This window comes from Dendrobates tinctorius, unplaced genomic scaffold (assembly GCF_039654945.1).
Source record: "Dendrobates tinctorius isolate UK_male_01 unplaced genomic scaffold, ASM3965494v1 ptg000032l, whole genome shotgun sequence".
In the NCBI taxonomy this organism is placed as follows: domain Eukaryota; kingdom Metazoa; phylum Chordata; class Amphibia; order Anura; family Dendrobatidae; genus Dendrobates; species Dendrobates tinctorius.
In genome coordinates this window covers 25,705,680-25,717,972 of record NW_027361700.1, presented here as the reverse complement: position 1 = coordinate 25,717,972, position 12,293 = coordinate 25,705,680, and the positions used below count along the sequence as shown (strand labels likewise).

Sequence of the window (12,293 nt, the reverse complement as noted above, 5' to 3'; positions counted from 1 at the left end):
GAAGATTAACACTACAGGACAACTTGGCATTTGCCTCCTAGTCCAACCTCGCCCTCAACACTCTTTTTAGCAAATCTTTTTTGTGCTCAAATTTATTTTTTAAAAAATACTGTCTAGCTCATAGATGGAACATTTCTTGGAAACACTAGCTGTGGCCTATTGATGAGACTTTTTTAATTATTGGTTAATATTTTCTCTGTACAGTCAAGTTCCCTGGTTTTTATGGTACCGTGAACACTGTCAAAATGAACCCCCCCAAAATGGTGCACAGCATTTTTTCACTATCTCAATTAAATAGGAACCTATATTTTTCATTACATTATTTGGTGTCATCCAAAACTACAATTTGTTCTGCAAAGGATCCTGGAAAGATAACAAAGTTATGGCTCTTGGAAGAAGAGGAGTAAAGAACAGAAGTGCAAAAACAAAAAATGGCTGCATTAAAGAGCCATGAAACATTGTTAGGATTTTAGGCAATGCAGGGTTCTCTTCCAAAAGGAAGGGACGGTAACGGACTTACAGGGGACATGTATATATGGATTTCCGGAAAATGGAGGAACCCCATTTTGTTCTCTCCATAGAGCAGCATCTCTGTGTATGGTACATCAAGTTTTATGAAGTTATTTAACCATACAGCGAAACATTAACAGAAAATCTCATAGACTGGGTTATGCCTGCAGCGGGGCTCAAAGGGACGCTGAATGGCGCAAGGTTCCAAAGAAAACCAAAGAGGAAATCCACATGATGCTCCACCACAATCGGCCTTGCCCTAGGCATAACACAGTATTAGTTATGCCTGGACGGTTTCTTTAAAAATTATTTTCTTATTTCTTCATGTCCATGTTGCTGTTGATTGGGTACAGCTTTGTCTCCCCTGCTGTTGTAAAACTACAATTCCCAGCATGTACCAACACCCTACTGTAATAATAAAGTGGATAGTGGCAGTAAAGATAGTCTACTTAGTTTTTGGGTTCAATGGGTTTTATAAGTGACAACCTCTCTGAAGCAGAAATATGCTTACATCTATTGTCCCTTCCCTTCCCCCATTCTTGTTAGCAGGCTGTACGACCTACATTAGGCAACAGGGGGCGATGGTGAGCACAGAATGTAGAGCAACCAATTAATAATACATATGAGCAGCATCGGTCCAATAGTCTATTACATATAGTAGTTTCACGACTTTCTCCCCAAAAATGATGTTGGGAAAAGAAGGGTGTGGACTTGGTAAATGTGAGGATACGGCCACTTACTAAAGACTATAGCACGAATGGATGTAGAGCGGAGTCCACAGCTCTAAGAGATAGAGACTTTTTCCAGCATGGAGCACTGGTTGTGTCGATATTGTTATGTTTTATTAGATATTTTATTGCTGTTTTATTAGTGATTTTCTTGCTCGTCAGTTCATCCTCAGGAATCAATGTTTCCATTCAGTGACAGTAAGCAGAGGAAGACGAGCAGGCTGGATCTTATGTATACCTAAGGCCAAACAGGAGATTGCTAAAGGTACATGTAAAGCAATCATCCTATCAATCTGTTGTTCTGCCAGCCTAAAGGCCCCGTCACACTAAGCGACTTACCAGTGATCCCGACACCGATATCAAGGTGTCAGGATCGCTGGTAAGTCGCTATGTGATCGCTGGTGAGCTGTCACACAGACAGTTTCACCAGCGATCAGCACAGCGATGCCGAGCGCCCGGCATCGCTGGCCATCCCTGTAAAAAATAGAATCAAAATAAAAAATATAGTTATTCTCACCTTCCGACGTCCCGTTCAGCCATCCTGCCTCTCTCCACGCTCCGGTCCCAGTGATCCTTTGCGAGAATGACCGCGAGATGTCACAGTCTCGAGGGATAACAAAGTCTCGTGGTCATTCGTGCAAAGGATCACTGGGACCGGAGCGTGGAGAGAGGCGGGATGGCTGAACGGGACATCGGAAGGTGAGAATAACTATATTTTTAATTTTTTTATTATTTTTTACACCTGATCACTGGTCTCCCGCCTGTCACACACAGCGATGCGTGCTGGCCAGCAGGAGACCGCTTAGTGTGATGGGACCTTAAGCCCATTGTGTGGAAGGAGATAGTAGACTCAGGAGAGGTGACACCACAGGGGTCTCACATACAGCCCCATGTGATGGAATATGCTTTGTTCTGTGAGCTAAAGAAAATTGTTGAAGGGAGAGGGATAAAAAGACACATGGCATGAATCAGACAGTTGTTAAGCCCCTGTCATACATAGCGATCTCGCTAGCGAGATCGCTGCTGAGTCACAAGTTTTGTGACGCAACAGCGATCTCACCAGCGAGATTGCTGTGTGTGACAGCTATCAGCAACCGCCCCCCCTGCCAGTATCGCTGATCGCTGTGGAAACCTCTGGACATTTTTGGGGTCGCTGGTCTCCCGCTGGCCAGCACGCATCGCTGCGTGTGACAGGCGGGAGACCAGCGACCAGCGAGCAGGAGCTGGTAACTAGGGTAAACACAGGGTTTCTAAGGGGCGCACGCCCCTTAGAAACCTGATGTGTACCTTAGTTACCAGCTCCTTGCATCAGCGCGCTGGTAACTAAAGTACACAGCGACGCCGCGCGCTCGGTGTCGCTGGTGCTGATCGCTGGTGAAGCTGCTTGTTTGACAGCTCACCAGCAATCATGTAGCGACTCACCAGCGATCCTGACACGTTAATATCGTTGTCGGGATTGCTTGTGAGTCGCTATGTGTGATGGGGCCCTTAGAGTGGCTTAGAAGGGAGAGGACTCAAGCTGGGATGGATGGATGATCTATGGAGTTTTGAAGATTGATTGTTGACTGGAGGGGTATCCATGAGCTACAGTCATGATATCCATCGTCTGGAGGAACATAGGCTGTGACTGCACACTTTACCGGCTGGAGATACCAAAAGCTGTGGGCCAACCAAGAGTTGGGAGACAGTGGGTAACGCCTGGTACGGGACCAGTGGAACTACTGTTCTCAGATTGGAAACTTGTGGACTGAGGACTTTGTATTTTGGCCATCTACCTGGATTTGTTGTACAACCATGGATGTATGGAATAAAAAAAGAGTTGCATCGTTAACCTTCCTAGGTGATTTTTACAACCCACAACCTCACATCTCACATTAATGTCAAAGGAGGCTTCTCATAGGAACCAAGCTGTGCGCTCCTGTGCACTGGGGGGTGGGTATAGCTTTAACTCTGTAGAATAGCTATCAGTTATGTATAGGGGCTTTTAGAGGCTACTTTGGGATATTTGTGGCTGAGGGAGAACCAATGCAAATACTGGAAAAGAAAAGAACTTTTCCTTATTTCAGCCACAATGTAAGTAGGTGAGTGTAACACGAGCCCATGTTCCCGGTCTCGCTGAGTCTCTCTGTACCAGGAACCCCATGTTGATCTGTTTACTTTCTATGATCTGTTGACTTTTACTGTTTCACATTGAATTCTTTCACAAATATTGAATTCCAAAGTGCAAATAACAACAAGATACCGAGAATCCCTCAGACACCAGGTCCATTATTCAGTGCTAGTCAGGCACACAATAATCTCGGGGATTACACTGCACACCTGAGAGTGCTGCTATAATTGGGGATAAAGAAATTAGGAAATAACTGTCTTGTTTATGTTTTTAAAGGGATTGTCATAAGAAAATAGAATATTCAGAATTGAGAGTCCTCAGTGGTTGATACCTTTTAATGGCTAACTGAAATGATGGTAACACATTGCAAGCTTTCGAGACTACTCAGGTCTCTTCATCAGGCTGGACTAATACAACATCTGAAGAAGAGACCTGAGTAGTCTCGAAAGCTTGCAATGCGTTACCATCTTTTCAGTTAGCCATTAAAAGGTATCAACCATTGAGGACTCTCAATTCTGAATATTCTTCTATCTACTGGCTGACACGGTACAAAGATATACATCTTTCCTGTATCAAATCATAAGAAAATATGAAGTTATATGTAGAATAATGGATAACTTGCTAATTCCTGGAGCTCTAACTGCTGGCACTACCAACGATCCCAAGATCGGGGCTCTGAAACATTGATAATGGGGCTTTGCAGCCCAGTCCTGAATGGAGTGGATGTGCACGACCCCTACTCCATTCATTGCCCATGGGACAAAGAGCTGAGTGCTCTTCTCGTCAGTCCTGACAATGAATGGAGCAGAGGCCAAGCATGCCCACCTCTGCTCCATTTACAAAAGAGCGGCAGGGAAGTCTTCTCAGGGTTTCGGAGCACTTTTTTTTGGGATTGCTAGGGAGTCCCAGCATTTGGACCCCAGCAACCAAGTTAACCCTAGCCTGTTAATAGGGGAAAATTGATTTTTTGGGGGGAATAACCCTTTAAAAAAGTGCTGGAATGCAGGACTTATAGGGCTTATCTGAGAAGCAAAAAAAACTTGCATCAGTACCACTCTTCTGTACAGGCTATACCTAAAGTTACTGGTTTCTTCAGGTCAGTACTATAACGGTGATACCAACCACTTATGGTTTGGCTTTGTATTTTACATGGTGAAAAAATATGTGCTGCTGTTACAGGCAAATGCTGGCTATGTAAGATAACCAGTATATGCCAGGTATAGTGAAGATTCAGTATGTGTGCCGCACCATATACCTGTATCCAACTTTTGACCAGTATGATCAATGTCAGGAAGGGGTTAATCTCATCTTTGGCAATAATGTCTTCTTGTAGTTCTCGGGAAGCCAAAGACTGACTTCTTGTCCATACAGGTGAGCATGTATTGGTGCCTGGTGGTCAGACTGGAAATCACATGGCACAGTTGTGGGAGTAGTACCTTAAGTAAATGGGGATCAGCGCAATACAAGACTACATATGGACAGTAGGGGCGCTATTTCTGGTAAAATGTAGGCTGTTTTTTGTGATCTCAGGCTACCATTTTAAGTGGCTATACATAGTCTACTCCCACAACTGATTTGTAAGGAAAACCGTGATTATTGGATTCATAAGAAAAATTGATAAGAACCTAGGATTTTACATCATCTATGCTACGGGATAACGTCAAAGCAGGTATTGCTACAATTCCTTATTAGGAGGACATACTATATGTAAGTCCATAGAGCCAGCTACAGTGGTGTCTCCTAAGAGACCTAAGTAATACTGTGGCCACGGATTATTTTGGCCTCCTACACACTCCAGAAAGACATAAATACTTTTACCCCTAGGCCTGAAACAATGCATACAATTTTCACATTTTTTTGCCCAATAGTTCGTGATAACATGAGAATTTGACGTTCGTGCTCTAAACTTTCTGCAAATAGGAATAGCCATGACCTTGAGGTTTTGGGGGTTTTTTTAGAATCATATTCGCACTTGTTTCCTCCATCAGTTAGACCACACAGGTGTGTTTGATCCTGACTAAATTCACCGTCCGCTCACTGTGCAGGAAATTATAACACAACCTCATTCATATAGATGGAGATGTGTCGCAGCACACCCATTGGCATGGAAAGCTGCTGTTCAGCAAAAATGAAAAATGTCTAAGGAATCTCTACCCTTAATTTTTTCCAGTTGGTGTCGAGGACGATAAGGTTCTGAGATGGGACTAACTAAGGCCTTGTCAATGCAGTTAAATAAGTGACAAATCCCAAACCAGGCTAATTCTTCCCTTATGAAGTAGATGATGTCTGCAGCGTTGTCCTGGGCTGTAAGAAGCCTTGTGCATGATAACAACAGCCAAGTTTCTGGAGGAAAGACGTTAAAAAAAATCCAGCTCTGGGTTGACTCCAGCAAACCTTCCAACATTGCAAATTGCCAAATAGGGACATTTGCTGTATAGATTAAACAAAGAGATACTTATATATATTCATAGGCAGGAGGCCTGAGCTAGTCGAAAATGATTTAATTTGCAACCTTAGAGTGGTTGTCTCCCAAGAAGCATTTATAACATTAAACTGCGGATATGCCATAAAGGGATCTCGTGGGACAACCTCTCTAAAGTGTTTTCACACTACACATATTGTTTTTTCTTCATTTATCATATACGGTTGTGGTGCATACAGTAAATAGGTCCATAAGCTCCAATTCACCATGCAAAGGCCAATATTGTCTCCATTTGGCAGTATGAATTGGGGATCTTCATGGCTATGTACAGAATAGTGAACAGTATTATTTTTGTTGTTGCAATAGATGGCCATGTATGATGGATACCACAGTATCACATCCATCACAGCCTTCTATTAGTCAATTAGTCATTCATAATAGAAATTTTCCTGATGCATGCAGGAGGGAAAAAACAGTGTGAAAAAAAGCCTTAGCCTCAGAGAAGCTTATACAGCTCATCTGTGCCACCTGCCATTGGCCCACATGTGTGCAAGCCATCCCCTAGCTATGGTCCTGTGCTGGAGATGTATGGCATAGAGCAGTGTTAAGCTCCCTTATACACAATAGACTAATGTTGGCTGAAACCACCGATATCGACAGGTTCATCTGACACTCCAGTGTATGTAAGAGCTCTATACAATGAATTGTTGTGACAGTTAAGGAATAAGCATGTCTGATTTTCGACTGCCAATCCTTTTGTTCAGGAGAAAAGCCACCAGCAAACATGTCTGGTGGCAACGCTCTCTTAGAAAACCAAGGGAGCTCAGCCGAGCAAGAGCCGTCTGTACTATTGTTACCAAAACTTCCCTTGAGAAAAATGATGACTTGAAGAGCGAATCGTGCATTAGGTACTTCATTTTTTTCTCTGGTAACAAACCTAGTTGACTCCAATAATGGGTAAGGTGGTCTCTCCTTTTACTTGTCGGTAAATTTATTTTATGTAATGTCGGATACTTTGTGACCACTTTGGGAGACTCCACACAAGCGTGAGACATGCACATAAAGAGCCGTCTTGCACAGCGTGCCCACATCAGGCAGCGCCTTTCTGAATCCTGCTCGTATAGGTACTGTTCACATGATCAGGTTTTAAATACATTAGATAGGACTGCTCCGAGATGGGTATACCGTGGAGTGGCTTAGTATTCATTTTTTGCAAAAAACGTATCAACTAAATACCCTGTTTTAACTATCATCTTTTTACTAGCACTTGCTGTCTACTGTTATATATATTTTTTTTACAGCAGAGCATTTTTGCACGTTTGTCATACTGTGTTTTTTCTTTGTGTTTCAGTCTTTGGGTGGTGTGAACACTGTCCGACCGACCTGTACACTTTTGTGCATGTCTCATGTATTTTTAATCACTGGGTTTGGCAGACATTTTTAATAATTTTCTGGCAAAAGAAATTTTTTTTTATCAGATCAAATGGACATTTACACAGGCCAATTTTGGTCTGATTGGACAGAAGAAATGAGTAAATCGATTTGCTAACCCTGATCCTGCCCAAGTTAGTGGTCCATGGTTGCTGAACAAGGGACCTGTTAGCTGCCTCCCACCGGCCAGAATCCCCGGTGCCTCTTCTGATATGTGGGGCAGATGTCATCATTGTGGCTTGAAGACTCCCAACCATTGAGCAAAGCCACTAACATGGCTGCTGAACCAGGGTCATTCAAATCAACTTGCTCATCTCTATTAGAAATTGGTCAGCTAATTAATGTGTAAATGCACCTTTACACCAGACACACGGGACTGTTAGAAATATATTGGGGGAAATCCTGCTAGCATTACAGATGGTAGATTAAAAGAAAACTATAAATACACTAGCTGAAGAGCCCGGCACTGCCCGGGCATAGTAACTAACTGTGGTTAGTTATAGCAAATTATAACTATCCTCCATCCCATAGTCCCGTGCCCATATACCCATCATACATATCCACGATCCCATAGGTCCGTGCCTAAAAATGCATATAAAATGCTTGTTATTAACCAACCAGGTACCTTCCAAAGCAATTGGCGGATATATGAAAGTCAAATTGTGACATAATCAGTAAAATGAGAATAATCATGAATACCTAGTATTGAAATGCCTGCACAAATTCAATAATTTAAAAAAATAATCCTACCTATAGAATCAGGCGGTGTTTTATAGATACACACATATATATATATATATATATATATATACACAATGAAGGAAATAAGTGTTTGATCCCTTGCTGATTTTGTAAGTTTGCCCACTGACAAAGACATGAACAGTCTATAATTGTAAGAGTAGGTTAATTTTAACATTGAGAGATAGAATATCAAAAATAAAATCCAGAAAATCACATTTTATAAATTATAGAAATTTATTTGCATTTTGCAGTGGGAAATAAGTATTTGATCCCCTACCAACCATTAAGATTTCTGGCTCCTACAGACCAGTTAGACACTCATAATCAACTCGTTACCTGCATTAAAGAAAGCTGTCTTACATAGTCACCTTTAAAAAAGACTCCTGTCCACAAACTCAGTCAGACTCTAACCTCTACAACATAGGCAAGACCAAAGAGCTTTCTAATGATGTCAGGACAAGATCATAGACCTGCACAAAGCTGGAATGGGCTACAAAACCATAAGTAAGATGCTGGGTGAGAAGGAGACAACTTTTGGTGCAATAGTAAGAAAATTGAAGAAATACAAAAGGACTGTCAATCGACAATCTGGGGCACAATGCAAAATCTCACCTCGTGGGGTATCCTTGATCGTGAGGAAGGTGAGAAATCAGCCTAAAACTATACGGGGGTACTTGTTAATGATCTCAAGGCAGCTGGGACCACAGTCACCAAGAAAACCATTGGTAACACATTACAACTAGGGATGGGCGAATCTACTCGTTAGGACTCGTTACTCTGCGAGTAGTAGGGGACTCGCAGGAGTCGGTACTCTGCGAATTTCCAAGCGATTACTCGCACAGTAACGAGTCCAATACAAATCAATGGCAATCCTAGTTTTTTCAGAGTTTAATACAAGCAATCCTAGTTTCTTAGCGATTTTGTGTCCCCCTGCTGACACAAAATCGCTAAGAAACTAGAATTGCTTGTATTAAACTCTAAAAAAAAAAAAAATAGGAGTCTTAGCGATTTTGTGTCCCCCTGCTGACACAAAATCGCTAAGAAACTAGAATTGCTTGTATTAAACTCTGAAAAAAAATAGGAGTCTTATCTCTCTCTCTCTCTCTCTCTCTCTCTCAGCACAGGAATCGCTGCAATACTCGCATTCCCATTCATTAACATTGGACTCACTACACTTGCAACGAATAGCGAGTTTTGGACTCGTTACAGTCTAGCGATTCCAAGTATTTCAGGATTCGCCCATCCCTAATTACAACGTTAATGTTTAAAATCCTGCAATGTCCCACTGCTCAAGAAGGCTCATGTGCAGGCCCATCTGAAGTTTGCCAATGAACACCTGGATGATTCTGTGAGTGATTGGGAGAAGGTGCTGTGGTCAGGTGAGACAAAAATTGAGCTCTTTGCATTAACTCTACTCGTCGTGTCTGGAGGAAGAGAAATGCTGCCTATAACCCAAAGAACACTGTTCCCACTGTCAACATGGAGGTGGAAACATTATGTTTTGCTGTGTTTCTCTGCTAATGGCACAGGACTACTTCACCGCATCAATGGGAGAATGGATGGAGCCACGTACCGTAAAATCCTGAGTGACAACCTCCTTCCATCCATCAGGACATTAAAAATGGGTTGTGGCTGCTGGGTCTTACAGTAAGACAATGACACAAAACATACAGCTAAGGCCACAAAGGTGTGGCTCAAAAGGAAGCAAATTAAGGTCATGAAGTGGCCTAACCAGTCTCCGGACCTTAATCCCATAGAAAACTTATGGAGGGAGTTGAAGCTCCGAGTTGCCAAGTGACAGCCTCAAAATCTTAATGATTTAGAGATGATCTGCAAAGAGGAGTGGACTAATATTCCTCCTGACATGTGCGCAAACCTTATCATCAACTACAAAAAACGTTTGACTGCTGTACTTGCCAACAAGGGTTTTGCCACCAAGTATTAAGTCTTGTTTGCCAGAGGGATCAAATACTTATTTCTCACTGCAAAATGCAAATAAATTTATATAAGTTACACAATGTGATTTTCTGGATTTTGTTTTTGATATTCTAAATCTCAATGTTAAAATTAACCTTCCCTTAAAATTAAAGACTGTTCATGTCTTTGTCAGTGGGCAAACTTACAAAATCAGCAAGGGATCAAATAATTATTTCCTTCACTGTACATATAAAGCAGCCACAGGTGCTGCTGGTGTGACTACTACCTACATGATGAAAAAAAAATTTGATTGTACCCAAATAATATGTCCAATAAAGGATATTCCTATAGGAATTGGGACAGGGGCAGTATCCATCTCGTTGAGAGGTCCAGATGTTGTAGGCATCGTAGCTGTTGCTGCGTAAATTCTCTGCAGATCGAATATAATATATGATGCAGAACTGCTGTGCTAATTCTCTAAGGGAAATAAAAAATGAACCTGTCTCTTTAATCTTCCAAGAATTTCCATTTGCCTGTAAAGGTTGATGCAATTTCATGTGTAATTGTTCAATCCCCACCACAGTGCTTCATCTACCTCCATACACGACTTGTCATTTAATCCTATAACTATACATGCAGATGTGGAGCTGGGATTAGGGTCTTACAGAGCAGACATTATTTTTCCAGAATTAACCCTGTAGGGTAAGGTATGAGAAACAACCCTAGTTCATTCCCATCCATCACATCATATGCGGGTAGCTACACATTGCTATGAGCTATAAGCTATACTAGGAAATTTGGGGGCTAAAAGAGTTAAGAATTTCATTTGGTGCTATAGTATATCCTTTAGGCATTTCCTGCCTTTGAAGTGGGAGAGAGACAATTGCAAGTTCCTAAAGTCACAAGTTAAGAACAAGGTTGCATGAAGTTACTGTTTCCCTCCGCTTATTGTTTTTTTAATTCTCACCTGCTGTTGGGAACGTTCCCTGTATGGCTTCTATCTCCCCGATTTCAGTGCAGACCCCTTGTCCATGCATAAGGGTATGCAGGGGTCTTTCAGAACCTTTCATAGGGTAACAGCGAAGCCCTGAGCCACATCGGGCAGTGTAGACCCCACATGGCATCCCTTTTTGGAGGGCACAGGTGGCACAGCAACCGCATCCTGGTTCTCTCACCAGTTCCAGGCACCCAACAGGGTCCAAACAACGAATAAGCTTCTCCTGCGAGCAAGGGGGGCACTGTATGGCTTCATCAGCCCCTCCAAGAGATGCCAAAGAGATCAGGATCAAGGCAAGGTGGCACTGCCCCAGCATTGTACTGTGTGTGGCTTGCCGGTAAGGTTAAAGGTGAATGAGAGGGTATAGTTAGGGCACAGCTGGGAGCCTGGTTTAGAGTTAGCACACAGGAACATGAAATGATGTAGTCTTAGCTGTGCTGCTCTCCATAGCAAGAATGAAGGGGACTGAGGTTTTACTGCACTGAGCACATAGATGTGGACTTTATACTGGCTGTAAGCCACTCCTGCTCAGAGAAAGGGGGAGAGAGCGAGGACTGGGAATGAGAGAGGGACAGCATGAGATGTAGGAGAAAGGAGAGAGGTGGAAGATATTCATATGTAAAGAAAAAGCTGACAGCAAATATAATGCTTCATATACAGAACCAATAAACCATTTTCACACCCACAACGCTTTTTTTCCCAGGTTTTATTGTGTCTAGTCAAAATAATGGAAAGCATAACTATTCACGCCCTTAATTAAGCAGCAGCACCTTTGGCAGCCTTGAGTCTATAAATAGATCTCCACCAGCTTTGCACAAGAATGCTGCAGTTTTTCATTCAAGAAGAAATTTTTGCACTGTTCAAAAGAATGAAGATTTAAAGGGTTTTTCGCTGCTGGACAAATCTTTATCAAGGACTACAGGTGCTGCAAAAAGTAAAAAAAAACATTCTATATTCATTGTAAGGTGCACAGGGATGTAGTCAGGGCAAGGGGCTGCAGTGTTCCCACACCCTAGTACCCTACAAATAAAGTGTCCTGATTCCCGTGTGCTGTGAGTGTGGTGCAGTACAATCACGTTTCGGTTGCAGGCCTCCTCTGTCTCCACGATTCCGGATCCAGTAACATCTGCGCACAAATCAGGATCCTGTCACGATGCTGTTGTAGAGTGTCCAGGACCAGGGGCTCCTTCCCTGGCCCTAACGCTAGGGGGCACCCTAGCTCGCCCTGCTCCCCGGAGTACTTCTAATGGTGAAGTTGTCGGAGCCACGTACCTTGCCTTAGCTTCTGAATCTGCGCTCAGTCAGTACCCTTCCCCCACCCAGGGAAGAGGGGAGTATACCGTAGTGCACCAACCAGACTAACAATGTAATACGAACAGGGGTAATGAAAAATACCAAATACACTCACTCATACAGCAGAGGAATGTACCGGGGAGT

General features: G+C 42.7%; 1 protein-coding gene across 1 annotated transcript in view; it reads right to left on the bottom strand.

Moving 5' to 3' along the window:
- IGFBP4 (insulin like growth factor binding protein 4) overlaps nt 1–11,327 on the bottom strand; it is a 65,902-nt gene extending 54,575 nt beyond the window's left edge. Inside the window, exon 1 of the mRNA XM_073572631.1 lies at nt 10,827–11,327. Coding sequence (XP_073428732.1) covers nt 10,827–11,172 — 346 coding nt within the window. The 5' untranslated portion in view covers nt 11,173–11,327. The remainder of the gene's footprint in view (nt 1–10,826) is intronic.
- Nucleotides 11,328–12,293: the final 966 nt, after the last annotated feature.